Raw genomic sequence first — 27,940 nt, 5'->3', positions numbered from 1 at the left:
TTTTATTTATATTTTTAAAACCAAGGATATTATCACTAAAATGTGGAAAAAAAAAAAAAAAGCTTTTGGGGTTTTTTTGGGTTTTGTAGAGAATGTGGTACCGACCTTCGAACCCAAGACCACTAGGTGGTTAGTGCAAGGGCAGGTTGAAGGCCAGTTTTGGGGTCTTTTAGTTTTTGCTCATTCCAAGAGTAAAAGAGGGGGTAGGCATGCAAGGAAGACAACTCAAAAAGTCTAAAAGGCAAAGAGGTAAAAATGCGAAGAGGAGGGTAAAAAAGGAAATTGAAATAGGTAGAGGTCATAATCAACAAGGATCCAGTTTGTCCCCTCAGAAGTGGATCTTCGCACGTTAGGAATGGTGTTTGTAGAGAAGCTGTGAGTTTTATGGGGGGAGAGAGAGAGGGATGAGAGAAGAAGAGCCAGCTCCTTCATTGCATATGCTTTCACTGCTCCAACAACAACAACAACCCAATTCAACTTAACTCAACCGACTCATTCTCCTCTCTCTCTCTCTCTCTACAGTCTTCCCCTGTTTTTGTTTGTTAGCTTCGCATTATTACAAGCTCTCAACTTTTTCTCATTTAGTTTCTCTTTAACTATTGTAGCCTTCACCACCTCAGGTTTTTCTTTTCACTTTGCAATACCCATGTGTGGTTTTGGCCTTGGAAACTCAAAAACCTTCGTTTTAGAACTACTTTTTTCCTTTCAAATGGTGGTTTTCTCTGTTTCTTTGAGTTCTTTTTGTCTGAATATATAGATTTGAGATTTTTGAACAAAGACTCCTCCTTTTGGCCAAAAACATGTTTATTGGCATGAAAAAAATGAACTTTATTCTCAGCTTCTGCTTCATCAAACCATTCTGTACTTTGATTTTGTAGTTCTATCTGAAAAGTTTTTAAAATTGTGCAAGAAAATCGATGATTTCGAAATGTAGGTTTATGAGGAAAAATAATACTTTAAGCTTGCAAGTTGTACTTGTTTCCGTACTGGGTCATCTTGAAATTCAAGATTTGCACGAAATTTGGAGGCTTTTTGTGACTTGAAGAGTCCGAAAGGGGTTGAGATTTTATGGTTTTGATGAGTATTGGCTCTGACCCATGAAGAATTTTCACTGGTTTAAGCAGATTTCCAACAATGGCAAACCTGAGAGGAGGCTCTCTCTTGGAGAGTACAACAGGGCAGTGTCATGGTCAAAGTATTTGGTGTCTTCAGGGGCTGAGATTAAGGGTGAAGGGGAGGAGGAGTGGAGTGCTGACATGTCCCAATTGTACATTGGGTGTAAATTTGCTTCAGGGAGACACAGTAGGATTTACAGAGGGGTTTATAAGCAGAGGGATGTGGCAATTAAGCTCATAAGCCAGCCTGAGGAGGATGAAGGCTTGGCTGTTTTGCTTGAGAAGCAGTTCACTTCTGAGGTGGCTTTGCTCTTTCGGCTGCACCATCCAAATATCATCTCTGTAAGCTCTGTTTCCACAATGGTTAATGGTTAATGGTTATGCTCTCTCTCTCTCTCTCTCTCTCTCTCTCTCTCGTTAGGTTATGGTGTTGTTGCTTGCCTTTTCAGCTCTGTAGAAAAGAAGAACGTGGTCCTGGTTTATGTTTTGTTGGTCAATGGACATGCACATTTTCAATTTTCCTGCTTCTGCTTAATTTTTTAATCTTTGGTCTATTGAAAACCAAAGATCCTTCCCCAGTTCCTTGATGCCTTTTAAGTTTAACCTTGCACGCTAAGATTTTTCTGAAAGAAAGCAATAGAAAAAGCTTCTGCATAATGTTAGAGAGATGCTCATCTCCTGAGGCATATGCACGAGTCATCGTTGAGTCATTGATTGATTGTTACAGATTCCCTGCTTAAGAGCTTTCCATCTTAATAAATTCTATTAGGCTTAGTATGTTTTTTTGATATTTGGGTTGGCAGTGTGGAGAAACTATTTGCATCTCTTACCTGTCTTATTGGTATCACATATATTCTGGAAAATTGGAATCAGTCCTCTTAACTTGTTGATGTTGGAACGGTAGCTGTCCCTTTGTGCTCTCTGACCCTTCATGTACCAATTTTATTCTGCAGTTTGTTGCAGCTTGTAAGAAACCTCCTGTTTTCTGCATTATCACTGAATATTTGTCCGGGGGATCGTTGAGAAAATATCTCCATCAGCAGGAGCCACATTCTGTTCCACTCAGCCTAGTTGTGAAGCTAGCCCTCGACATTGCACGTGGGATGCAATATCTCCATTCTCAAAGTATACTTCATAGGGATCTCAAGTCAGAAAATCTATTGCTAGGGGAAGATATGTCTGTGAAAGTTGCAGATTTTGGCATCTCATGCTTAGAATCACAGTGCGGCAGTGCGAAGGGATTCACGGGCACTTACCGTTGGATGGCACCTGAAATGATCAAAGAGAAACACCATACGAAGAAAGTTGATGTTTACAGTTTTGGCATAGTTCTTTGGGAGCTTTTAACAGCATTGACACCATTTGACAACATGACTCCTGAACAGGCTGCATTTGCAGTATCACAGAAGGTATTTTCTGTAACAAGACCTATTAGTTATCATTATCAATGAAACATTGATACCTAACAGACTTGTGATATTTGATTGTAGCAAGCATAAGTGTACACGTTTAAAATGATGCTAATGTATCCATTATTGAGATATTGGAATCTTGAGTAATAGGATATGAAGACTGTTACAAAAGCATAGAAACAGAGAATGATAGTGTTTAGTAAGGTACAAATTTAAAAACACAGTTTCTAATTGCCACCTTCAATGAGCTTCTAATTGGTAGACTGACTGCTCGAATAGCTCTCATGTGTAGTGATGTTTTTGAGAAGTAGTCTTTCTGCGTGTCTTAAAAAACTCTTTAATATCTGTCCTTCCACTTGACAACAATTGATAGAAGTCTTGAATTTCCATGCAGTAAAAGTAAATATGCCATATTGGAAATTACAATTTGTCAGCTATCCTTTTGAGGTTCTAGCCTTCTTGATGCATCTACTAGACCTGTATCTTTCTCACATGCATCATAAGTGGGGTGAGCGACAATCATTTATATGCTTGTCCTTGTATTATCCAGATCATGTGGGGGCCTGCTGCTTTGGCCATCCTTATCCAAGCAGGAAATGATATCCTCCCAAATCGAAGAATTATATTAAATCCTATAGCTTTTTCGTTGTTGATAAGATATGTTAAAGCACTGATAAGCATGCACTAATACAGGTACACATCCGAAGGATGTTGTGGAGAGTAACTTCATCATTTTCTTAATCACCTTCTACCAAAAAGAAGCACACTGATATCTAACATTTCTGTTTCAGTTTTTGCCGTCAACGTCTTGCACCTGTTTATGAGTTTGTGGAACAAATGGAAACTTTATCTGTTAAAGCTGTTTGAATTCACATCACACTTGCCACCTTGCATTCACACTTGCCACTCCTGTAAACTGGTTTTGTTGCTATGCTTGAAACTTTTTAACATGAAGCTGATGTGTTTTGGAGTCGCACGTCACCTTTTGGTTTAGGAACACCTGGAATGTAATGCACTTGGCCGTTCTTATGATTCCCATAAAACGTCTAGTGCTTTGTGTAAACAATGAACCACATGAAAGAGTAAAATGTGCTGGAAATTATTGCAAATGTCAGAATCTTGTGGTTTACAGCTACAACTTGTCATTCCAGTCTGGTTGCAGGAAACTGGAAATAGAAGGGGAACATGAGATTAGAAATGAAGATATCAGAAGCTGCATTAATTATTTGAAACTTTGTCGGGTTGATGTGGTTTTATTTTATTTATATGAATCCTGCACTAGTCAAACGAACATGCTGTGATCTTCTATGTGTAGTTATATCTGCTGAATTTTGTGCAGAATGCAAGACCCCCTTTGCCATCCACATGCCCGACGGCATTCAGTCGTCTCATCAGCAGATGCTGGTCAACTCATCCAGACAAGCGACCTCATTTCGATGAGATAGTTCACATATTGGAAAGTTATGCAGAGTCCCTTGAGCAAGACCCAGATTTTTTCTCATCTTACAAGCCTCCTTCGGATCACATCCTTTTGCGATGCTTTCCAAAATGGATCGGTCGCCATAGATCCGCTTCTTGAAAATCTAGGGAAATTTTTTTCTTGAATCAAGTGATTGATGTTGAATGTACCATATGCTTTTCTTGTCAAGGTTCCCATCCTCATACAATTACGATTGTGAACCTCTCTTTCTGTCCTGTTAACTTTCTATCTTTGAATATATTGGAATGAAAGCACTACTTTTTAATTGGTGTTTTAACTTTTAATCCAACTACTTTAACATCATCTATGATTGATTTACAATAATGCAACATATTCATCGTGCTTTCTTATCTGTTCTACCCAAATTTGATGTGAAATATGGTGAATAAGACAATCAATAGAAACTTCTAAAACCAGTGCCTCTCCATCATTCCTGATGCACTGCCGCTCTTGGGACAGTTTTGGCATGTGTAGATTGGGCAAAACTTTGGTAGCCAAATTTATTGTAACTTCACATGCATGTCCCAATATGTGCATACACAAATTCTTTGAATTGTTCTTTCAATATCAATTGCCTCTTCGTTTAATGGTACTTCTCTTCTAAAAATTAGAAGATGTTGCAAATTCAAATCTCATTTTACTCGTTGATCATAAAAAGAAAATTGTTCACCCAATGTTTTCTTTCACTTCAATATACAATTTGAATTACTAATCTTATAAAATGATATTGAAGGAGGAGGGCAATCGAACACAAGATCGCTGGTGCATGGGTAAGCTCCATACAAATTGAAGAAAAGGGCAGTCCAAGTCCAATGACAAAATAGATAATTTAAGCGATCTTATCCCAAAAGGAGACCAAAAATCCTGGCCCAACATCGAATGGTAGACCTGATGATAAGATATGTGGATTATCAAAGTAAATCCGCCCGGCCCAATATTAAATTAATTTGAAGTCATCTAGGTACCCAATTTATAGATTATTTGTGACACAATAACTCAAGCGACAGTTTGGCCGAGTGGTCTAAGGCGCCAGATTTAGGCTCTGGTCCGAAAGGGCGTGGGTTCAAATCCCACAGCTGTCATTCTTTTTGGTGTTTTTTTTTCTCTTTCTCTTTGTGTTTGTGTTTTTAACAAAAATTATAAGTGGTTCATTGTTGGCTTACCTAACAAACAAATAACAATATCATCAAAGTTTAAACAAAGTAAGGGGTTTTAGCCTTTATGAAACTCCAACCAATACCAATGGATCAAGGTGAAAAAAAAAACTCATAAAAACATGTGTACTTAATAAAGAATTGGGTCCAATTTTTGTTAGGTTAATGTTAGAGGGAGAAGATGGAGTGAAGTGAGAACCTTTGTGTGTGTATCTAATACTTGTTCCAAAAAGGACAGAAAAATGTAAAGAGATCCCCATATGGTTGGTTGTAATGATAAGATAAACAAGAGATCACTTTCTACTTACTACTAGCTGGTCCAAGTCTCCAAGGTGTTGAATATTTTGACCCATGAGTGGTTGAGTAGGTTTGGCTTTGGTTCTTGTGGGATAATTGTCTCTTGCTTTGTAACAAGCCCCATTTGGGGGGTATTATTATAGAACTTTTTTGCATCAATCAAAACCTAGAGCATTGTGAAGCTCGTTTACCCCAATGATTATTTCAAAAGCTAATGCACCTTCACTTTCCCCCAATTTGTCTCCTCACGAGATTATTGTAGCTTTTGGGCATCTTAAATTCCTAAGGCTACCCTCATTGAGGAGAGATGGTGCTTTGATGGTTGTTTGAGTATTTGGAGGAAGCTAGCGGTTATGCTCTTTTTCTTTATCCCTTCTCGAATTAGAGGCAGTTTTGCCGATTGTTGGGTCTAATTTGGCACTGATTTTTCTTGATGTTTATGTTATGTATGTTTTATTTGGTTCGCTTCTAGTGAGTTGGTTTCATTGTATTTTATTTGGCTCATTATATCTGGCGTTTGTGCTTGAATTGTAATCCTAATTAAGGTTGGAACCCTCCTTATCAAAAGGACTTGGATACTTTCAATTCTCTGAAGTTGAATACGTTTATAAATGAATTGTCATATTTTTCTCTTGAGTGAGTTCAATACCTTCAAGCAATCCAATTCCAATTTCTTTTATATTCCAACTTTTGGGGATGAAGTAGTTGAACTGTATCATCACCCATAAGTGAACCCAAATGTTCTTTGCTCCCCATAAAGATAAGGTGAAGCCTACTTAGAGGTATGGCCCTTGCTCATGGCTATTTATTGCTTCATGTGCTATAGTAGTTTTTCATTCAATGCACTGTTCACGAATGCAAACAAATTAAAGCAAATTCAGGACCAACATTGTCAAATGTGTGAAGAAGAGGCCAATACATCAAGTTGAGGTCAAAGAAGAAGGTGAATTCCACCAACTACCACACACTCGGGCAATTTCTAAGTTACTAATTAGCATAGAATTTACGTACCAAAATTTTAAACTCTTGAGTTGGCTCTTTCCTTAATTGCAAAAGCTATATCATCAGCGTAGCGCACATACCTAGTTCTCGCTTCTTTACTCATAAAGTTTTGCGTCTATCTCATCAATTTGCGATTTTACATATGTCGAGCATACTATATTACTCACATTGACACAATTCAATGAAGATCATTATTGTATAAATTTCTCGTATTGTACCGACATGTTAGAACCAGCTTGGTGATCAAGTTGAGAAGAAGAAAAGTAACTTCAAGAATAACGACCCTCTGTCCGTAAAAAACCTACATCCCACCCAAAAAACTAAAAGAAAAAGAAAAAATCAATACAGAAATAGGAAAATAAAACACCGCCCATTTCTCCTTGTCTTTCAAAGGGCATAACTGTCTTTGGACGCCTATAAACCACATCAGAACGCCACGTGGAAAGCTTCAGTTTAAATTAGAGTCCCGGAAAAGAATAAAACAAATCGGCATTTTGGCAGTTGCAGGACGCGCGGGTGGGTGGGGAAGATTTCGCCTTCTCTCTTCCGCTTCGATATTCCAAAGTCTGCAACTTTCAACAATTTTCTTTTTAATTCCATTTTTTAAAGATTAAATCTTTTTTCTTTTGACATTTCCCCATTTTGCCTCTACCTCTGTCTTCTTCATCTTATTCACCCCCCACCATAAAAAAAGATAAATTATTTTGATATTTCCTCCATTACCTTATATATATACGCATTTTTATTGAGACCCTGATAACACAATCCCTTTGGCGTCGTTTTGTCATGGTAGATTGATTGTTCAGGTATGGCTATCCATTTCTTCTTTGTGTATGTTTTTGTTTCAGCTCAACCCATTATATGTTTTCCCTTTTGGTATGTTTTTGGATTACTTTCAGGGGTCAACTGCACAAGAACGTGATGTTATTGTTGATGGGTTCGTGTTGTTTATCCATGTTATTGGTTTTAATCGTTGTCATGTTTCAATTCGGTGATGGGTTGTATGTAAAACGTATTTATTTTGGTTGATTGTTTGTACTTGTTTGTAAAGATCTGATGAGGGCACTTTCAGCTATTGTTCATTGTTTCCTTTCATTTGCAAATATAAATTTTGCATTTTTGTAGGTTATTACTTCATATGTTCCTCTTAAGTTTATGGGTGAACATACAAATTTTCAAAAGCATATTTCTGAAATTCCCAGACATGAATTTTTTTGGATATTGTTAATGCATTTTGCTTTCTGTTCAAGGTTATTTCAATATCTGTCAACTGTAGATTTGTGTAGTATGTATGCATTTGAACTCTGCTAAAGTTATCTGCTTCGGTTTTTTGGATTTGTTTATAACAGTTGTTTCGTATTTTCCTTTTCCTTTTTGAATGAAACATTTGTTGCAGATAAGTTATTTGATATAGAGATTTTGTTGATTTGGGTACGTCGAGATGCCTGGAATTGTTGAAGAGGTTGTATATGAATCGAATGGAAATTCCATGCCTAATAAGGAAAACCCAGCTCTAAATGGCTTCCCAAAGGGTACTATGAGTCAGCAAAGTCCTGGGAGTACAGGACCTGATCGTCCAGTTGATGGGGTGGTTGACACCTCAATTGAGCAGCTTTATGAGAATGTGTGCGATATGCAGAGTTCTGATCAGTCACCCTCAAGACGTAGTTTTCGATCGGATGGTGAGGAGTCTAGGATTGATTCGGAGTTACACCATCTTGTTGGAGGAGAGATGAGAGAGGTGGAGATAATGGAAGAGGAAGTTCTACAAAAGCCAGCGTATGATTCTCGTAGTGATTCAAGTTTTAAGAAGGAAGCTTCATCCTTGGATAGAAAACCAGTAAAGATGGATAAATCTGCAAGTACAAAATCCACTTCTTCAGGGAACTCTAAGAAAGTTGCTCACTTGCAGGTGGACACTGAAACTTCGTCAAAACCAGTGTTGAAGGGAAGAAGTCCTGATAAACCTCCCATTTATGGGGTTAGTGATAAGAATCCACAAAAACAACATGCAGGACCCACTTCTGTGAAGAAACGCAGGAATGCATCTTCAGGAGGGTCAAAGTTGCAGATTGGAACTGAGGATGTGGCTGAATCAGGATTAAACAATCCGGATCTTGGGCCATTTTTGCTTAAGCAAGCTAGGGATTTGATTTCTTCAGGGGATAATCCCCAGAAGGCTCTTGAATTAGCTCTTCGAGCTGCAAAATCGTTTGAATTATCTTCAAATGGGAAACCCTGTTTAGAGCTAGTAATGTGTTTGCATGTTACATCGGCGATTTACTGTAGCTTAGGCCAGTACAGTGAGGCAATTCCTGTTCTCGAGCGCTCAATTGAGATTTCAGCTATTGAGGAAGACCAAAATCATGCCCTTGCTAAATTCGCTGGCCACATGCAGTTGGGTGATACTTATGCTATGCTGGGCCAACTTGAGAATTCAATTATGCATTACACAAGTGGATTGGAAATCCAAAGACAAGTTTTGGGAGAAACAGATGTAAGAGTGGGTGAGACTTGTCGGTATCTGGCTGAAGCTCATGTTCAAGCGCTGCAATTTGATGAGGCTCAGAGGCTTTGCCAGATGTCTCTTGACAGTCATAAAGAGAATGGTTCCCCAGCTTCTCTGGAAGAGGCAGCAGATAGGAGACTGATGGGTCTTATATGTGAAACGAAGGGAGATCATGAAGCTGCTCTTGAGCACCTTGTTTTAGCCAGCATGGCTATGGTTGCAAATGGCCAGGAAGTGGAGGTGGCTTCTGTCGATTGCAGCATTGGAGACACGTACTTATCTTTGTCTCGGTATGATGAAGCTACTTTTGCTTATCAGAAGGCACTGACTGTGTTCAAGACCACCAAAGGAGAGAACCATCCATCTGTTGGTTCAGTCTTTATCCGTCTGGCTGATTTGTATAACAGGACCGGGAAAGTTAGAGAATCAAAATCATACTGTGAGAATGCCCTTAGAATTTATGAAAAGCCCATGCCTGGAGTCCCTCCTGAGGAAATGGCAAGTGGTCTCACAGATGTTTCTGCTATATATGAATCAATGAATGACCTTGAGCAGGCAGTCAAGTTGCTACAGAAGGCGTTAAAAATATACAATGATGCCCCTGGTCAGCAAAGCACAATTGCCGGGATTGAAGCTCAAATGGGGGTCATGTACTACATGTTGGGGAATTATTCGGAGTCTTACGACTCCTTTAAAAGTGCGATTTCAAAGCTCCGTGCAACTGGAGAGAAGAAAACTGCCTTTTTCGGAATTGTTCTTAACCAAATGGGGCTTGCTTGTGTACAACGTTATTCCATAAATGAGGCTCAAGAATTCTTCGAAGAAGCCAGGACTGTCTTGGAACATGAGTGTGGGCGGTATCACCCTGATACACTTGGGGTTTATAGCAATCTTGCTGGCACTTATGATGCAACTGGCAGGTATCGTCAATCTTTATCTTGTCCCACCACCAGTGTCATCTTCAATCTTCATTATGCATGCTTTTGTTCTTCTCTTGGTAATCCTGTTTTTTCAAATGATCAATTGGGTTTCCACTTGCTTTATGTTTCTTATTTTCATTTGTCCATGCTAGGTGGTAGTGATACAATTCTGAATGTAAGGGCTGATATCTGTTTCTTGTTCCTTTTTCTTTTGCTGAAAGCCTGACAAGTTTAACATATGCAGCCCTTCCTTTCCTTTTTGGACTTTTTGTTGAAAACAAAGTTGTTAGAACATTGTTCTGACGGACTATTTGGAGAAAAAGAACTCGCTAAGCTGTAGAAGTTTTTGTAATTTATTGCTCTTTAGTCTTTTGGAAGAGACAATTTTTGGTTGGATGCAAAAATTATTGCTAATTAGGCATTTTGAGTGAGACAGTTTACAAATTATCTTGTTATTAACCCAGGTTGGAGGATGCAATTGAAATCTTGGAGTACGTTGTTGAGATGAGAGAAGAAAAACTTGGGACAGCTAATCCTGATGTAGATGATGAGAAAAGAAGGTTGGCTGAGTTATTGAAAGAAGCAGGCAGAGTTCGGAGCAGAAAAGCCAGATCACTAGAGAACCTCCTTGATGCCAACTCCCACAGTATAAGCAATGATGGTGTTAAGGTATGAAAAGAACGGCAATATTTGGGAAACAGGATGTAATATAGGACATATTTAAGAAGAAAAAGATAGAATAACCCAAGAATGAAGAAGAAACAGTCGTTGGGTGTGTTGATAAGATTCTTGTTGTGTAGGGTGCATGAAATAAACTGAGGCTGGGGTTTTGGTTATATTATTAACTTATAATATACTGTATTGGCCGAAGTTTATATTATTTTGTGTCACACTATTTATGTAATTGGATGTACCAAGATTGGTACCAAATTCATCATCATTTGTAATACGGCATTCAAGAATCATAGATTTGTTTAACACTGCTACAGTCTGAAGATTTATCTTTTGATGTATCCAATTATTCAGGATCTATGATGACATAAAATTTGGGACCCCAGTTGCAACTTGCAAGCCAATAATTTGATAATCTTGAAAAATAGATCTCTGGTGTTGGTAAGCAGTTGCTTTTTGCAATCTAGTGTCTACCTTTTATATGTTTAATGCAATTATTGTACTTTTGGAGCAAAAAAATTATGATTTTAGATTGTTGTCAAGAAATGTCAACGGTTTGCTGTCAAGATCCCAGGTTTGCATTGAGAGAAACTCTCATACAACGAGGATATCACTTTTTGCTATTCCCGATCAATAACACTATGACATGTAAGATAACTTTTCCACGTGTCATTGCGTTATTGGCTGGTGATAGCAAAACAGTGCTATCCCCGTTATAAGCAAGTTTTTTTGAGTTTGCATCTGCCAACAGCAAAAGGGCAGAAAGTGATGAGATTTGTGAGGGCAAATCTACACACCTCTTGTATAGTTTCTCAAGAAAAAATAGCTAGATTTGTGAACCTAAAGCCACCAAGAAACTCCAACTCATACTGCTAGCTGTGATTTGTTCTCCATCACAACAGACAACTTAACATTACATTTAAGAGAGGTGGATAGTTAAACTTTGGTGGACCACTGCCTTGGTTTTCATTGCATGCAGGAGTTCTTCTTCTCTCTCTCTCTCTCTCTCTTCCTTTTTTTTTTAGAGGGCTTGACATCATTTTGGTGACAATGTGTTATACAGCATTAAACTATCTGGAAAAGATTTGACATAAAAATGTTGTGAAATTAGGTATTGGGTATGTGCCTAGGTTGATGTTGTGTTACATCCAATCCAGCCAGGTGTTTAGGTTAGACAAGATTTGAAAATTAATCTTTGGTGGGTCAATCGCTCTTTATGGTTGGGGGGTATACCATTGAAGTCAGTGTGGCCCTCTCCCACCCCAGCAGTAGGGTGGGGGATGCCTCTCCCTTTGTCTCCAGGCAATTCCTCTCTGTACTGGTCCTACTGGAGATTGTCACGACCGGTTATAACTTCCATTTTTTCAGGCTTATGTTTCTCGGTCCATGCTTCTGTTTCTTATTAAACTATGGCCAAGCACTTAAGAAGTGTATTTTAAATGGCTTCTAGAACACACTGGCATCTGTGGGCTGCACCTTTCCAGTCTGCGGTCTGCACATAATGACAACTTAACTGCTTAACAATTGTCATTGATAATTTTTTATGCACAGTAAAGTACACTTCACCTAATGACAAAGAATGCTTAATGCTCTACGTACAATGTTGCAGGTGATTTGTTTAATTTACCTTCCCTCCGGTGGCTGGGAACACACATCAAAGTTTTCACATAAATACACGCATTCTTGAGAATATTTGGAAAATTAATCTCATAAACACCCAATTCAGAAAACTATTTCAGCTCCAAAAGGCTGCACTAGATCTTTAGGAACAAGTCTTCAACCCACAGGTTGGGATGTACCATCACTAGCCACTCCAATTGAGAAAGCATCAACCACTGCTATAGAGGTTGAGAAACACCTAACATGAAGCAACAATGAGAACTGAACGCTGCCCTGCAGTTGAAGCAAATAGACTTGTTAGCGGTTCTTGAACTCCAATCTATTAACTAAGATGCAACTTAAGTTTCAAGCTTTCAACTGAGAGATCTCCTTCAACTTCCCCTCCCACATCCCCCACTCGATCCCGCAAAAGAAAGAAAAACTTTTACCTTGTTTCCTCAGCACATGGTTCATTTCATTTCCATCTCTTCTCAGTTTGCTGAACCATAACATAATTGGATGGCGTGGCGCCACTTGCTGCAACTGGCCAAACTGCTGGCTGCAAAACAATGTCACCAAATACCCACTTAGAGACCAGACTCAAGCATCCTTGAGAAAGTAAAAAAAATTCCTACAATCTTTGGGATCATAACGTTTTTTGTTTAAAAATACAATTAAATCCTAAAACTTACTCTGGAAATGCTCCCAAAATAGAGGTCAATCAGTTGCAAAGATAGATGAATGGCTCTCACTAATAATTTCATTGCTGGAATGTAGGCCATTGACTGGGAATTATCTCAATCCTCCTCAATCACTCCAAACAGTAAATCGGTTCCTCTCTATTAAAAGCAACATGGGTTAACAATTGACTGAGAATCATCCAATCATCATTTCGGTTGAAACTTTTTGGTTATTCTTTCTACTTGCCACTGAATACAGCAAATCGTCGTCTTTAAATGATATAAAATTTTCATTACTAACCTCATCAAGCCCAACACTTACAGTCAATGGTTGAGGAATATATCCTGCCTTCCTTATTTCACTTGTTAAACTTTCAATTATTGTATATATCTCTTCGGACTGATTATGAGACTGATCACCTGCAGTAAATATGTGAACATTACTATCCACTTCAATCCAACTACAGCCAGGCGTCTTCTTGAGTCCCATGCCTCTGATGTCTGATCTAATCCTAGTAACTTCATTCCATTTCCCATAATCTTCATACAAGTTTGCAAGAAGGGTACGGTAACCGATACTAGTAGGATCAAGTTCAAAGATATGATCAGCTACAATTTCTGCCAGTCTTTCATCACCATGAATTTTGCATGATCCGAGCAATGATCCCCATATACGATCATCTGGGACACAAGGCATTGTCAAAATAATATCATATGCATGGCTAAGATGCCCAGCTCGGCCTAAAAGATCAACCATGCAGGTGTACTGTTCAAGTTGAGGTTCAATTTTGTAATCTTGAACCATACGTTTAAAATATTTCAATCCCTCTTCAACCCTCCCTGCATGACTGCATGCGGACAATAGAGCTGTAAAAGTGGCATGGTCAGGCTTCATTCCTGCTGTTTCCATTCTTTCGAATAAACCAAATGTTTCATCCGCATGGCCATGCATTCCTAACCCCAAAAGAATTGAATTCCATGATACTTCATTTCTTTCAGGCATTTTCTCAAATATAGCCCATGATCTACTTATGTCTCCACATTTTGCATAAGTAGTTATTAGAGAATTGCTCACAAGAATATTGGACTCAAAGTCTTTCCGTAACAGGTAACCATGAACCTCCTTGCACAACATCATGACTGACAACTGAGCACAAACTGACAGAATACTTGCAATTGTCACAGCATTGGGTCTAACTTTTTCAAATTGCATGTCAAGGAACGCCTTTAAAGCTTCATCTAGACACTCATTCTGAGTATATCCAGATATCAAGGCATTCCATGATACCAAATCTCTAGCTGGTAGTCTATAAAAGACTTCTTGAGCTAACTCGATGTCTTTGCATTTAGCATACATATCAACCAAGGCACCACCAACAAAAACATCTGAATCAAACCCCAATTTTACTACTAGTCCATGGATTTCCACGCCTCTAGTCTTAGCAGTCAAGGAAGAACAGGCTCGTAGAACAGCCAAGATTATGACAGAATCGACAAACCCATATTCTAATATATAGTTATGGAACAGGTTCAATGCCTCATCAGGACGACTACTTTGAGCAAAATTTGAGATGATAGCTCCCCACATGACCATGTTACGATTTAGAGATCTTTGGAAGATTTCAAGACCAGATTTGCTATCACCGCATTTAAAATACATGTCCATGAGAGCAGTTTCGACTCTAGCATCATTGTTCAATTGAATGCCAAAACAGAATTTATGCATTTGCCTTCCGAATGCTAAATCCAACATCTGAGAGCACAAAACTATAACGGCAACCATTGTGGAAGTATCTGGTGACAACCCAATTGACAACATCTCTAGGAAAACCTCCACTGCGTGTGACAAACACCCATTAAAGACATAACCCGAGATCATCACATTCCATATGACTGGATTCCCTCTGATCGACTCTTCATTAATAATGCTCCTAAAAACATATTCCGCATTCTTCACATCCCCACATTTCATGTACATATCAATTAGCCCACTAACCAAGAACTGATCAGTATCTATCTCCCTTTTCATAACAAACCCATGAAGTTCTCTTCCATGAACTAAAGACTGAACTGAAGAGCAGGACGTGAGAGCTGAAAGGCAAGCTACCCGATTCGGCAACACCCAGTGATCATGGATCATTCGACTAAACATTCTCAACGAACCCATGTAATCTCCCGAATGACAGAGGCCAGATATCATTGTATTCCATGAAACCAAATCCCTCTTACACATTTTCTCAAACATCTGAACTGCATCCTCAATTGCTCCGTATTTCCAATAAACACCCAAAAGAGAATTGACATCATAAACATCATCTAAAACTCCTAATTTCAACACATGCCCATGAATCTCCCTAGCCTTGCCTACATCAGAAAACCCCCCAAAGGCCTTAATCAAACACGGAAAGAATCGAAATTCCTCAACAGGCAAACCAAATTCAAGCATTTTAACATAAATCGTTATTGCATCTTCGCAATTCCCATCCTCCACATACTCCTTAATCAGCTGACCAGCTGACAAAACTTCGTCTAGGGAAGATTCCCTCGAAAGCCCGCGTCCAAAAATTGATTTCCGAGATGGGTTTTGCAGGAATTGTACTTTAGAACAAAAAGTATGAAACTTGGAGCTAAAAGATACCAGGCAAGGCTTACTTGCACCCCTGAGCTTGTACTGTAATGCCTCGGATGGTCTTAACGGGTTGTGCTGGTGCAGGCCATGACCGTAAGTATGAACGGAGTAGAAGTCTAGTGGTCTAGCAACTGCCATTCTCTCTGGTCCCAAGGTCTCAGAACCTCACCGGAACGGAAGAAACACTTCCACGAGAACGAGGACTCAAACTGAAAATGTTATCCGGCGCGAAACGATGTCGTGCAAAGGCGGGGAATTTGATGTGAACTGTACGTAAATACGGCGTCGTTGTTATTTAGGGCTTATAATTGGTTATTGAATGACTTAAATACCCTTCGCGGGACAATCTTGCCGCTACGTTGTCTTCTTCCTTCTACTCAAAGCCTACTGAGCTCAAAAAATCTTCTAATCGCCGACAACTCGTCAAAAACTCGCACGATTCCGTAATTGAATGGCAGAAAAAGCGACCGGTTCGCCGGCGAGCTTCGTCGACCAATCAGTAGTAAGAACTTATCTTCCTATTTTCCCTCCGGTAATTGTTTCTTTTTCGTTTATGTGATTTTCAATTTCTTGTTGTTCAGGTTCCAGGCGATGTGGTTCTTGACCTCACCAGCATGGCTAACCAGACTATCAAGCTCGGCGGTGGTCTTCGCCAGGTCTCTCTCTCTCTCTGGTGACTGTAAGGAGACATATGGCTGTCAATATCTCCATTATATACTTTTTAAGATTAAAATTTAAAAATTCCAGGATTGTGATGCAATAGCTGCGATGAAGGCTGGGACTTTGAAGTTTTCAAAGCCAAACAAATATTGGGTCGAAACCTCTCAGAAAAGGGTATGCGTGTTTCCCTCCACATTCACTATTTTAAAAACAAAAATCTTTCATTTGTTTTTCATGTACGTTGAAATTTTAATTTTGGTGGTTTGTGCAGTATGTGCCTTGTGCGGGGGACTCTGTTCTTGGAATTGTGGCGGACTCTAAAGCAGATGTAAGAGCTTGAATGTGTCCTTATTGCATTAGGTGATTATTGATTCATTGGTGCCAGCTTCTTGCTCATGAATTTGTTTTGTTTTTCCTTGTTTGGGTTTAGAATTTTCTGGTGGACATCAAGGGACCTACAATTGCATTTTTGCCTGTGCTTGCTTTCGAAGGAGGAACCAGGAGAAACATACCAAAGTTTGAGGTTTGTATACATTTAAGTTGCGCCTATATATTTATTGCCAGGTTGCTCATATCATTGAATATGTATACTGGAACATGAGTATTTGAAGAAAAAAACTAAAGCATCGTTATCTCTCTGCAATGCGCCTATGCAGCCTCATCTACTAGACCAGTTATTACTCCCAAGAAAAAACGTTATTTATATATATGAGGGAGATTGAGGGAGCTTTTATGAGCTTTAAGTTTGTCTTGATCTTATTGTTGGTGACTGGTTTTAACTTCCTGCAACTTAAATGATCTTCAAAGTCATGTCAAAGAAAAATGTGTGAAAATGGTTCTATAAATTATTTGAAAGACATAGCCTTTATGACAAATTTACAGAAAATAGATTTTTTGTTTTTTGGGGTGAGGTTGGGGAAGGAGCACGTCTGTATTGAGACGTATTAATTTCATTGTTGTAATTTTGGTCCTTTGCGTGATAGCTATTTATTCTCTTTTAACTTCAAATTTAGTTTTTTTTTTTCTGCAATCCTTTACCATGGCTAATCAGTTACTTGACAGGTGGGTACATTGCTTTATGTCCGGGTAGTGAAGGCAAACCCTGGCATGAATCCTGAGTTATCATGCATTGATGGTTGGTTTTCTATCTTTTCTTTTTCATTTTGGGACATGCTTTATATGTCAATACGTGTGCCTTGTGTTTTAGTTCTTGTAAATGTTGCTTCATTGGATTTCTGTGATTATTTCTTGACTATGATTGAAAGTTTTGTGTAATCTCTAGCCAGTGGAAAAGCAGCAGAGTATGGTCCCCTTAAGGATGGCTACATGTTTGAATGTTCAACTGGCCTTTCAAAAATGTGAGATGTAGTTCCCCTTGCTATGATATGTAAGAAGTGCTTAGGGGATAGATACTGCTGTTGTCTAAGCACATGGTCAATGCATAAAACAGAGGGTTTTCTTTCTTCTATTTTAAAATTAACCAGTCATCCGGTTTTCAGGCTGCTGAGCTCACCAAGATGTCCAGTTCTGGAGGCACTTGGGAAGAATATTTCCTTTGAAACAGCAATTGGTTTAAACGGCCGTGTTTGGGTATACTTCTTAATGGCCTTTTTCAATTTTATTTTTGTGAAAATTATTCTTTCTTAATCGGTTGTAAACAGTCCCTATTATCTTCGTTGTAGCTAATTTCTTTGCTTTCACCATCAATAGAAAAACCTATTCAAACTAAGATCATTGCTTGCTCAGCTTGATTTCCCTTTATTGGGTCTTGGCTGAACGTAATTCTCAGTGGGGACATTTTCATTGTCGTAGACTTGTTTTCTAAAACTCCTTTTCCATTTGAAACATAATTCCTTCTAATACCAATTGTTTTAAATTCTTCTTAACTTCCAGGTCAATGCTGGTTCACCATCTACGGTGATCGTTGTTGCTAATGCAATTATGAACGCGGAATCTCTGAGTGGGGTGCAGCAGAGAATTATGGTGGATAAACTAATTCAGAATTTGAAGTTATCAAGTTAGTCCATCACGTTATGATTCAAATTCCTATCTTAATTGTCTGCATGTTTCTGTATCATTTTGTTTCAACTCTGTCATGATATGAAACTTTCTTTCTTTTATGCCTTTTGTGTAGCATGACCATTCAAGAAGTGCAAGCTTTGTAGCGGTCAAACTCCTTCTGTTACACACAAGACGGTTTTTCATGAAGGTTAAAGAAGACACCGCAATCCAGTGATCACAATCTCATATGCTAAAATGATCTTTAGGAAAAGCCTTCTAAACCAGTAAAGATGTCTAGGAACTATGTCTTAACTCCAAATTTTGTTAATTAGCTTTAGAGCTTAGAAGTATACTGTTTATTTAAGCGGCAGATTTCATCATGTAAATTGAGAATGTGCCTATGTATTTTGTATTCTCAAATGCAATTCGACTTGTGCTACATTATTCAAATGTTACAGCTTACGAAGCTACAATGAAACTCTTGTTTCTTTACCCCAGTTTCAATGTGACAACACATTGCTGACTAGCGATGTACACCATCGTGTCCCTGAATTTGGGTCACAGAACTATACTGTACATATTGAAACCTGTACTTGGGTCCCACTTTAATTTGTTGTTTTGACGACAAAGCCACCGCATTTTTGCCAGTTTGGTAGAAATCGGGCAAGCAACAATGATATCTTAGTTTCACCCTTTTCTTTCTTAAATGGTTCTGTACACTTATAGGTAATAAATTTTGAAGCTTGGGTTGCAGCCGATTAACAAGCTCAAAAGCCAAGTTATCTACTCCCGGCATAGCTTGATAACGGGTCTATTAGCGGTTGTATACAATCATGTACATATCTCTCTCATCACGTTATTGGCTATGGACCAATACAATCAGGAAATGATAGAGACATAAACATAGTTGTATACATCCAATTCTACCAAAGATTCACCACATTCTGAATCATGTTGCTTATTACTTTGTGCTCAGCTCGTGCACTATCAAGATTCTCAGGGCTTTTGCTGCACTAGTAAGACTTTGGAGATGAGAGGAAAATGATCACGGACTGGTTCAGCAATGGATCAATCCAGTCCACACACGTGGCAAACAGAGAGAAGCTCCACCATTTTCTGAATGATGCATTAAATGAAACTGCTTCACTCACATGTATGTAAAAAGGTCTCAGTGATTATGGACCTCTGGTAAATTGCTAGTCTCATTGATTGCTGTTTTTGTTGTATTTAGGTTCCGAAGGTTCTCACTGTGCCTGTAGCCCACAAAGACAGTGATTCATAATTAAGCTTCCAAAAGTACAAACCCCAGTTTGTGAAGTCTCACTCTCACTCAGACCAAAACTGGATCTTGCATTGCCTTCCTGATTTTCTGTATCTGATCACTCTGTCATTTTCTTATTTTTTAAATTTGATTGCAGAGATTTCTGCTGACTTATAATGGCTTAGTTGAAACTTGAAAGCTGGTTGATTTTCAGATTATTTTCTGAAAAGTACCAACTTGGTCGAAGAGGTCATCATTTATATAATTATATTGCTTGCATGCATGTGAAACTTTTAATTCAATTGTAAGAAGTCTATTGGAAATGGGGGAAAACAATTTAACAAAAACCCAGTTTCTTGTAACTACAGAGAAATTATTATGTGGATCTCTATGTTTTGTACCAGAAAAATATATGATGGTTTAATTATTTTCACTTTCAGTGGTTCAGCTCAGATGATCAGAGGCTGGCTACTTTGTTGATGCGAAAAAGTGGTTTATCCACGTGGCTCGCCCAACTTAGTGATCTGATGTCTTCGGAAGGGAGTTAGTCTTCGGAAGATCGAGGTCCTGCAAAAGGACACGTTCGGTAAGACCTTGGGGTACCGGTGTGGTACCAGCCGAAGGCTCTCCGATGCTTAAGTAAGTACGGATTTAGTAAAGATTAGACTACAGATCAAGCGGTAGCGTACCGTTTTGTGATTCTGTCCCTCTTTTTGGGAATAGGGTTATCCTTATATAGGCCCTGGGAGGCGTGCTTATATCCATTTTTCCGATGTGGGACTGCAGGGGCTGATCGTGAGCATGACACGTGTCCCAGGTCAAAAGTAGCAAGATGTATAGGATTCGGTAGGGTACATGCCGAAGGGCGGGCAATGGTGCTGACTCCGTCCACGTGTTAGGCGGTCATTGGTCGTTAAATTATGGTATAAACAGTAGTCCCCCAAGTTCTCTGCCGAAGGTTCTTTGGAAGGGAATTTGGTTCTCAGTAGGCGATTCGTAGGTGCCCTGCCGTTCGGCAAGTTCGTTTGGGGGAGGTCCCCCTGGGACCCGATGGGTCGCCGATGCTCAGAGGGGAGAGGGCAGAGACGCCTCGTTTCCCGCGCCTGGCGCGTGGAGGCGCTTCGTCTTCTGCGCCGGGCGTGCAGAGACGCTTCGTCTTCTGTACCCGGCGTGCAGCCCACATCACCACCCATTGAGCGACACGTGGCAGACGACGTGACGCCTGACGGCTGCCATTATGAGCCGTTTGGTTTCCCGAGAAATACCGTTGCAGCCATCTCCCTATAAATTGAGGCCGTTCCGGGTGCAACACTCACTTTGCGTTTGAGAGTTGAAGCGAGAGCTCTGCGTAGGCGATTTCCGAAGAGTGTTTACGACAAACAAGGCGATTTTCGCACGAGTTTTCGGCAACCAAGGCGATTTCCGAAGCGCGTGGACGGCAGTCAGAGCGATTTTCTGAGGAGTCCTCGGCAATTAAAGCTTGAACAACACCCAAGGTAAGATACCGTTCGGTATCCTCACTCTCCTTTAATTCTCGTATTTCGTGCATGCCTTCTAGTATAGGCCTCGCCGATTGTCCTAGGAGCTTTCCTCCGGTAGTCTAGAGGACTATAGGTAGTGGCTTAGGCGTCGGTAGGGTAGTTTACAACACATCCACCTTAGCCTTCGTTTCCTTTCCTTTTTGTAGATGTCTGCTAGCGAGTCTTCCTTCGGCAGTGAGCCCAACGCATTCGATGAAGAGTTATCATCGGGCTGGGACACATCTAGTCCGTCTGTAAGCTTCGACGCCGAGGGCCAGGAGGACACCGATGTGGAAATTATCGGTGAGGAGGCGATCTCCGTTCCTACCCACGGTGTCGGTAAGGGGCTGATGACGGGGCAGCCGTTCCCTATAGCTGCAGTGTATAAGGATGGTACCCACGTTGGGCCGTTTGATGACCAGCCCGTGGCCTCCACTTCTGGCCGTGGTGAGGGTACTGCCGGTCCTTCTCGACCGAGGGTGACCATCGTCCACCGAGGGCCGCCTAGGGTACCGGTGGGGATCCCTCAGAGGGCTCTGTTCGGGGTCGACTACCTGGAGCCGAACAAGCTTACCGAACGGGAGCTCCAAAGGATTAGGGCCGAATACCACATTCCTGACTCGGTGAAAATGAGGATCCCGAGTCCGACCGAGTCCCTCAGCGACCCCGGAGATGGCGAGGTCGCCTTCTTCACCGATATGATGGTGCAAGGAGTCAGGCTGCCGTTGCAGCCTGCCGTCCAGAAGATCCTTGCCCAGATCGGGTACGCCCCGGGCCAATACAATCCCAACTTCTGGGTGGCTCTGATGGGGGTGATAACGGCATTTGGGATTGCCGGGGAGGGGGAGCCCTCCTACGAACAGTTCTCCCACCTCTACAGCGTCACCAAGTCAAAGAGTGCCGATCATGGTGGCTGGGGTCAGGCGAACTGCCTGAAGGCTTCCGAGCGGGGGCACTTTATCAGCTCGGTGCCGACTTCCCAGAAGTCGTGGAGGAATCGGCGAGTGCTACTCTCCGGAGATTGGGAATCGCCGTCGGGAGTGCGCCCGCTGTTCCCAGTGCCCACGACTTTCCAAACCGCCGGTAGGGTTCCTAGTTGCAGATCGGTAGGCAGTCTGGCTTTTCCTCTTTATCTTATACTGATTATTATTGTTTTTTTTTTTTTTGGACAGGCAAGCTCAAGCAGCCGACTCCTACCCAAGGCGAGATTCGACAGATCGACAGGGTACGGCTGAAGGTACCCGCTGCCGAGCGAGGGTATCCGCGTTTCCTCTTCACCGATAATCTCATCAGAGCTAGGCTTGTCGACCCTGCCGAGAGTGAGTATACATGCTTCTACGTTTTGTATGTTTTTCTTTCGTTTGTGCATACCGACTAACAGGTTGTCCTTGACCAGTGACGGACGCAAGGATGGCTGCCGAGGCCAAGAAGATGAACGAATCTTCGAGGCGGCGCTTCATGATGGGCCTCGAGAAGAAGAAGAAGAAACAACTCGAGGCCCCTGCCGTTCGGCAAGAGACGGATCCGGAGGACGTTGTCCTCTCGGAGCGTCTGCGGCAGTTGGCCTCTGAGCCCGCTGTCAGGCCGACTGCCGAGGTGGAGGCGCCGAGGCTGTCGGCTGCCGACGCCGCGGCTTCAAGGGCGGCAGGTAAGCGACCGGCGACGGTTGATTTGGAGGCTTCGCCAGTTTCCAAACGGAGCCGTACTTCGGAGGCCCCAAGGGCCGTCTTTGCTGCTGAGGACGAGAACGGGCCTACCGAGGCCGTCACCATCGCCTGTCCCTCGAAGACAGTGCAATTTGTCAACCACATGATCCTCGGATCCCAAATGGAGCTGCCAGAGGTTGACGACTTGCCGAAGAAGCTTCTTCGGGAGCAGGCTGGCCGTGCCTTCCGATTGCAGGCAGCGGTAAGAATCTCACTTTCGGCCTTGCCATTCCTTCTTTTTTACCGATGTAGGCTTTCTGACTGTTTTATTTGTGTGCAGGCGTCCATGGAGATGTGGCTCTGCGCCAAGCGAGCCATCTCCGCTGCTGAAAAGGCGAAGAGGGCTTACGATGACGGCAGGGCTAAAGTCGCCGAAGCTGGCAAGGCTATTCAGGCCCACGCCCAGCTACTAAGGGAGAAAGAGGCTGCCGAACGGCGGGCCCTTGCTTCGGAAGCGATGGCGGGCGAGGCGCGGGCAGAGCTGGAGGCTGTGCGGGCGGCTCTGGAGGCAGCGCGGGCGCTCGTGATGCCGAGGCCGTTTCTGAGGCCATACAGGACGCCATGCAAGAGTCCGAGCGGAACAAAGCTGCGGAGGTAGAGGCTGCCGTGCAAACGGCAATCCAGGGATATCGTTCGTCGGGGGAGTTCGCTGCCCTGCTGGACGGGGAAGTCGGCTCCGAGATGGTGGGTATGTTGTACCGATTCAAACGGTACAACCCTGGCCAGAAGCTGAACCTCAACTTCGCCGCCGATCCCCCTCCCCTTCCCGAAGGAATTACTGAAGAGATGATCGAAGAATACGAAGGGGAGGACGCCGCCGAGGCTCCTGGGACTGCCGACGCCGCCGCCGGTGACGAAGCCGCTGCCTGAGGGCTTGTATCTGCACCTTTGTAATAGCTTAGTTTTTATTTTCTGTTTGTTCAGAACACATTGGTGCCGAGGGCACCGCTTAATTTTATCATAAGTTTTTATTCAATTGCCAAGTGTTTGTTTATTTATATCATATGATAATTGCCGTGGGCTAATTGCCGATTGAATTTTCTTACTACCGTAGGTTAATAAGAAGTCAAAAGCCAAGTCCCAAAGGGTTCTGTAGTGTAAAAATTTGAAGTCATTCGGTGCCGTAGGCTAGTACAGAATGCCGTAGGACGTTAACATTTAATTGCCGTGGGCAAAAGATAATTACAGGGAGGCTAAAATAATAGTGCCGAGGGCTTTCTATTAATTCCAGTAGAACAAATACATCGAGTAATTACAGTTCCGACCTGCCGTAGGCTAGATCCCTTGTAGTAGTACTTGAGGTGTTCTACGTTCCAAGGATGGCCGAGGGCCTTGCCGTTGGAGCCTCGCAATCGGTAGGTTCCCGAGCGAAGGATGCCGATGATTTCATAAGGTCCTTCCCAGGAAGGTCCGAGGGTTCCTTCCGTGGTATCCTTCGTTGCAAGCGATACCTTGCGCATGACCCAGCCCCCGATTCGGAAAGAGCGGGGTCGGACCCTAGAGTCGTAATACCGAGACACACGCTGCTTGTAGGCTTCATTCCGAAGGTTGGCCTGTGCTCGGTGTTCCTCGAGCAGGTCAAGGCTAAGAGACATTGCCTCCTCGTTCTGCTTGGGCGCGAAGGTTTCCTTTCGGTAGGAAGGCTCGCCGATTTCCACAGGCACCACCGCTTCCGAACCAAAGGCCAAGGAAAAAGGGGTTTCTCCTGTGGATGTTCGGTAGGACGTCCGAATGGCCCAAAGTGCCTCTGGAAGCTTTTCCGGCCAGGCTCCTTTGGCCTTGTCTAGCTGCCGTTTCAGTAGCTTCTTCACTATTTTGTTTATTGCTTCAACCTGACCGTTCGACTGGGGATGGGCAGGCGATGCGAAAAACAAGTTGATCTTCAAACGGGTGCAAAATTGCCGGAAGAGTTCCGAATCAAATTGCCTGCCGTTATCGGTGATGATTGCATACGGGATACCGAATCGGCAGCAAATGTGAGGCCAGACGAAATCTTCAATCTTTGCTGCCGTTATGGTTGCAAGAGGTTCGGCTTCAACCCATTTGGTGAAGTAGTCAACGGCAACCACTGCATATTTTACCTGCCCCTTGCCTTGCGGCATTGGGCCAATCAGGTCCAGTCCCCATTGTGCGAAAGGCCAAGGACTTATAATCGGTGTGAGAGGTTCAGCAGGGATATGTGGCACGTTACCGAAGCGTTGGCATTTGTCGCACTTCCTCACCAGTGTATTGGCGTCCTGATGCATGGTTGGCCAAAAGTATCCCTGCCGAAAGACTTTGTAGGCGAGGGATCGGGACCCGGAATGGTCGCCACATACACCGTTGTGAATTTCCCGAAGGACATAGTCCCCATGTTCTGCCGTGAGACATTTCAGATACGGGGTGGTGTAGCCACGTTTGTAGAGTACATCGTTGATGACTGTGTATCTTGCTGATCGGTATTTCAGCTTCCGGGCCTGGGCTTTATCCTCAGGAAGGGTGCCGTTCGTCAGGTATAAGTAAATTGGAGACATCCATGTATCCTCATACCGTACGGCACACGCTTCGGAGGCTACCGTGCTCGGCTGGGCAAGGATCTCCACTGGCACCTTTCTTCCGACTTTGTCGTTTATCGCCGAAGCGAGTCTTGCCAAAGCATCGGCATGGCTGTTTTCGCCTCTGGGGATCTGTTTGATCTCGTATGCTTGGAAACTTCGGAGTAGCTGATGGGCGGTTGAAAGGTAGGCGTGCATGGAGGCATCCTTGGCGGCGAAGTCTGCCGTTACCTGGTTCACAATGAGCTGGGAGTCGCTGTGAATTCGGACTTGCTTTGCATTCATGCTCTTGGCTAACCGAAGGCCGGCCAAGAGTGCCTCATATTCCGCTTCGTTGTTGGAGGTCCGGAAGTCGAATCGGAGGGCGTACTCGATCTTCAGTCCGTCCGGTGTCGTCAGTACCAAGCCTGCTCCGCACCCTTGCTGGTTTGCCGAGCCGTCGACGTGCAAACCCCATATGGGAGTTGTGGTGTCAAACCGTTCGGTGTCCATTGCGTCCGGCAGAGCGATCCCGGTAACTGCCTCGGGCGTCGGCTGTGCCGTTGATGGGGTGAGCTCGGAGATGAAATCGGCAACAGCCTGGCCTTTTTCGGCTGGCCTCGGGACGAACTGTATGTCGAATTCCCCGAGTTCGATTGCCCATTTGATCAATCGGCCAGAAATTTCTGGTTTCTGGAGCACTTGCCGGAGCGGTTGGTTGGTCAAGACTTTGATTCCATGCGCCTGGAAGTACGGCCGAAGTCTTCGTGCCGAGACAACAAGGGCTAGAGCCAGCTGCTCTAGTGGGGGATACCGAAGTTCCGCACTTTGGAGTGCCTTGCTGACATAGAAAATTGGTAGTTCTGCCTTCTCCGGTTTTCGAATTAATACAGAGCTGACGGCAGTTCCTGATACCGAAAGGTATAGGTAGAGAATTTCTCCAGGCAGCGGTTTTGACAACAGGGGGGCTTTGCTCATGTAGTTCTTCAGGGCTTGAAATGCGTTATCGCATTCGGCAGTCCATGTGATATCCCGTTTGCCCCCTTTCAAGGCTTTGAAGAACGGTACACATTTATCGGTAGCCTTCGATATGAAGCGGGTCAGGGCGGCCACGCGTCCGGTAAGGCTCTGGATGTCCTTCATCGTCCTCGGCCTCTCCATATCGATAATTGCCTTTATTTTCTCGGGATTCGCTTCGATACCCCTCTGACTGATCATGAATCCGAGGAATTTCCCGGAAGATACACCGAAGGCGCATTTCTTCGGGTTCAGTCTCATCCGGTAATTTTTCAGTATGCCGAACATGATCGATAAGTTCTGCAGGTGGTCTTCGGCGGTTCTGCTTTTTACCAGCATGTCGTCAACGTAAACCTCCATGATGTTGCCGATGTAACCGGCGAAGATTTTGTTGACGAGCCTTTGATAAGTTGCCCCAGCGTTCTTCCAGCCGAACGGCATGACATTATAGCAGTACAGCCCTTTGTCCGTTATGAAAGCGGTGTGTTCGCTATCGGGAGGGTGCATGAATATCTGATTGTAGCCGGAATAGGCATCCATAAAGCTCAGCAGTTCGTGGCCAGCAGTGGCGTCCACGAGCTGGTCTATCCGTGGTAACGGAAAGCTGTCCTTCGGGCAAGCCTTGTTCAGGTCGGTATAGTCTTGGCACATTCGCCACCCGCCCGTGGACTTTCTTACCATGACGGAATTTGCCAACCATACCGGATACGTTGCCTCCCGGATGAAGCCGATGGTCTGAAGTTTTTCAACTTCGGTGCGCATCGCCTCATACCGTTCGGCGTCGTATGAACGGCGCTTCTGCCTTACGGGCTTATAAGCGGGGGAAATGGTAAGTTTATGGCTGATGACGTCCGGGGCGATGCCGGGCATGTCCTCGTAAGACCACGCGAATACTTCCGAATGGTGCCGCAAGAATTCTATGAATTGCGTTCGGAAGTTCGCAGTGAGTCTTGTGCCGATCCGGACTTGTCGATCGGGTTGCTCATCACTCAAGGTTATGGTCTCCAGTTCCTCGGCGGGTTGCGTGTGAATGGTGGGCGATTCATCTCGGGGATCGTCAACCGGTCCCGTACCGTTCGGCAACCCCTGCACAGTCATGGTCTCGTCGGGGAGTTTGAACGAGGTCGCCTTGAGGGCCGTAGCGTAGCAAGTCCGCGCACTCAATTGATTTCCCCGGATTGCCCCCGTGCCGTTCGGGGTTGGGAACTTCATCAACAGCATGTGAGGTGAAAGGTGCGCCTTGATCTTCGTCAGTGCCGTTCGGCCAACGATGACGTTGTATGCCGTCGGGCAATCGACGATGAGGAATTGATCGTACGTCGTCGCCCTTCTTGGCGAAGTGCCGAATGTAATCGGCAGCCTGACACTACCGATGGGCTGGACCAAGTCTCCAGAGAAGCTCAACAGCGGCGTCAACTGCCGATCGACTTGGTTGTCGTTGATTCCCATTTCTCTGAAAGCTTCAGCAAAGATCACGCTCACGGAACTCCCAGTATCGATCAGCACTCGCCCTACATCATAATCGGCAATCTCGGCTCGGATGATCATCGGGTCGTCGTGGGGATAGAGGATTCCCTCTTCTTCCTCTTGGCAAAATGTGATCGGCTCCCAATTCACTTTGGGTACTTCCTGGTGCCGATTCACCTCTATTCCGAGCACCTGAGGAAACTGTGCCGCACGCACATACTGTTTCATAGAACGGTGGCTCATGCCCGCAACGGTAGGGCCACCGCTGATAGTGCTTATCATGTTTATCTGCCGAGTGGGGTTCGGCACCGGCGCCGTTGGCTGCC

General features: G+C 43.2%; 4 protein-coding genes and 1 non-coding gene across 8 annotated transcripts; 4 read left to right on the top strand and 1 right to left on the bottom strand.

Annotated features, from left to right (window-relative positions):
- Nucleotides 1-272: 272 nt before the first annotated feature.
- Nucleotides 273-4,284, top strand: LOC117627892 (serine/threonine/tyrosine-protein kinase HT1-like). Of its 2 annotated transcripts, none has more exons than XM_034360177.1 (3): nt 273-1,457; nt 2,069-2,524; nt 3,867-4,284. In XM_034360177.1, the coding sequence occupies exons 1-3, from the start codon at nt 1,098-1,100 to the stop codon at nt 4,104-4,106; spliced, it is 1,056 nt and encodes a 351-aa protein (XP_034216068.1). In that variant the 5' UTR covers nt 273-1,097; the 3' UTR covers nt 4,107-4,284. The 2 variants fall into 2 exon arrangements, with proteins under 2 accessions (XP_034216068.1, XP_034216069.1); XM_034360178.1 differs by lacking the exon at nt 3,867-4,284 and adding an exon at nt 3,319-3,636 and having other exon boundaries at nt 351-1,457.
- A 725-nt stretch (nt 4,285-5,009) lies between these two features.
- TRNAL-UAG lies at nt 5,010-5,089 on the top strand. Its single transcript has one exon. It is a non-coding gene; the product is annotated as a tRNA-Leu (tRNA).
- Nucleotides 5,090-6,943: 1,854 nt separating this feature from the next.
- Nucleotides 6,944-10,941, top strand: LOC117626979 (protein KINESIN LIGHT CHAIN-RELATED 3). Its single transcript, XM_034358835.1, has 3 exons — nt 6,944-7,266; nt 7,857-9,889; nt 10,354-10,941. The coding sequence occupies exons 2-3, from the start codon at nt 7,902-7,904 to the stop codon at nt 10,562-10,564; spliced, it is 2,199 nt and encodes a 732-aa protein (XP_034214726.1). The 5' UTR covers nt 6,944-7,266; nt 7,857-7,901; the 3' UTR covers nt 10,565-10,941.
- Nucleotides 10,942-11,590: 649 nt separating this feature from the next.
- Nucleotides 11,591-15,731, bottom strand: LOC117626978 (putative pentatricopeptide repeat-containing protein At3g01580). Of its 3 annotated transcripts, none has more exons than XM_034358833.1 (4): nt 12,853-15,731; nt 12,610-12,719; nt 12,189-12,454; nt 11,591-12,053 (listed from the first exon to the last, which is right to left on the bottom strand). In XM_034358833.1, exon 1 carries the CDS (start codon nt 15,605-15,607, stop codon nt 13,037-13,039), a length of 2,571 nt encoding a protein of 856 aa, XP_034214724.1. In that variant the 5' UTR covers nt 15,608-15,731; the 3' UTR covers nt 11,591-12,053; nt 12,189-12,454; nt 12,610-12,719; nt 12,853-13,036. The 3 variants fall into 3 exon arrangements, with proteins under 3 accessions (XP_034214724.1, XP_034214725.1, XP_034214723.1); XM_034358834.1 differs by lacking the exon at nt 11,591-12,053 and having other exon boundaries at nt 12,064-12,454; nt 12,853-12,999; nt 13,142-15,731; XM_034358832.1 differs by lacking the exon at nt 11,591-12,053 and having other exon boundaries at nt 12,064-12,454.
- A 65-nt stretch (nt 15,732-15,796) lies between these two features.
- LOC117626980 (putative exosome complex component rrp40) lies at nt 15,797-18,622 on the top strand. Its single transcript, XM_034358837.1, has 10 exons — nt 15,797-15,971; nt 16,051-16,125; nt 16,217-16,303; nt 16,401-16,457; nt 16,560-16,652; nt 17,192-17,264; nt 17,412-17,487; nt 17,629-17,719; nt 18,023-18,146; nt 18,264-18,622. The coding sequence occupies exons 1-10, from the start codon at nt 15,921-15,923 to the stop codon at nt 18,266-18,268; spliced, it is 732 nt and encodes a 243-aa protein (XP_034214728.1). The 5' UTR covers nt 15,797-15,920; the 3' UTR covers nt 18,269-18,622.
- The last annotated feature ends 9,318 nt before the right edge of the window (nt 18,623-27,940 follow it).

This window comes from Prunus dulcis, chromosome 5, assembly GCF_902201215.1.
Source record: "Prunus dulcis chromosome 5, ALMONDv2, whole genome shotgun sequence".
NCBI lineage: Eukaryota > Viridiplantae > Streptophyta > Magnoliopsida > Rosales > Rosaceae > Prunus > Prunus dulcis.
Note: the sequence above shows the minus strand (reverse complement) of the source record. Positions and strands in the feature narration are given on the sequence as shown.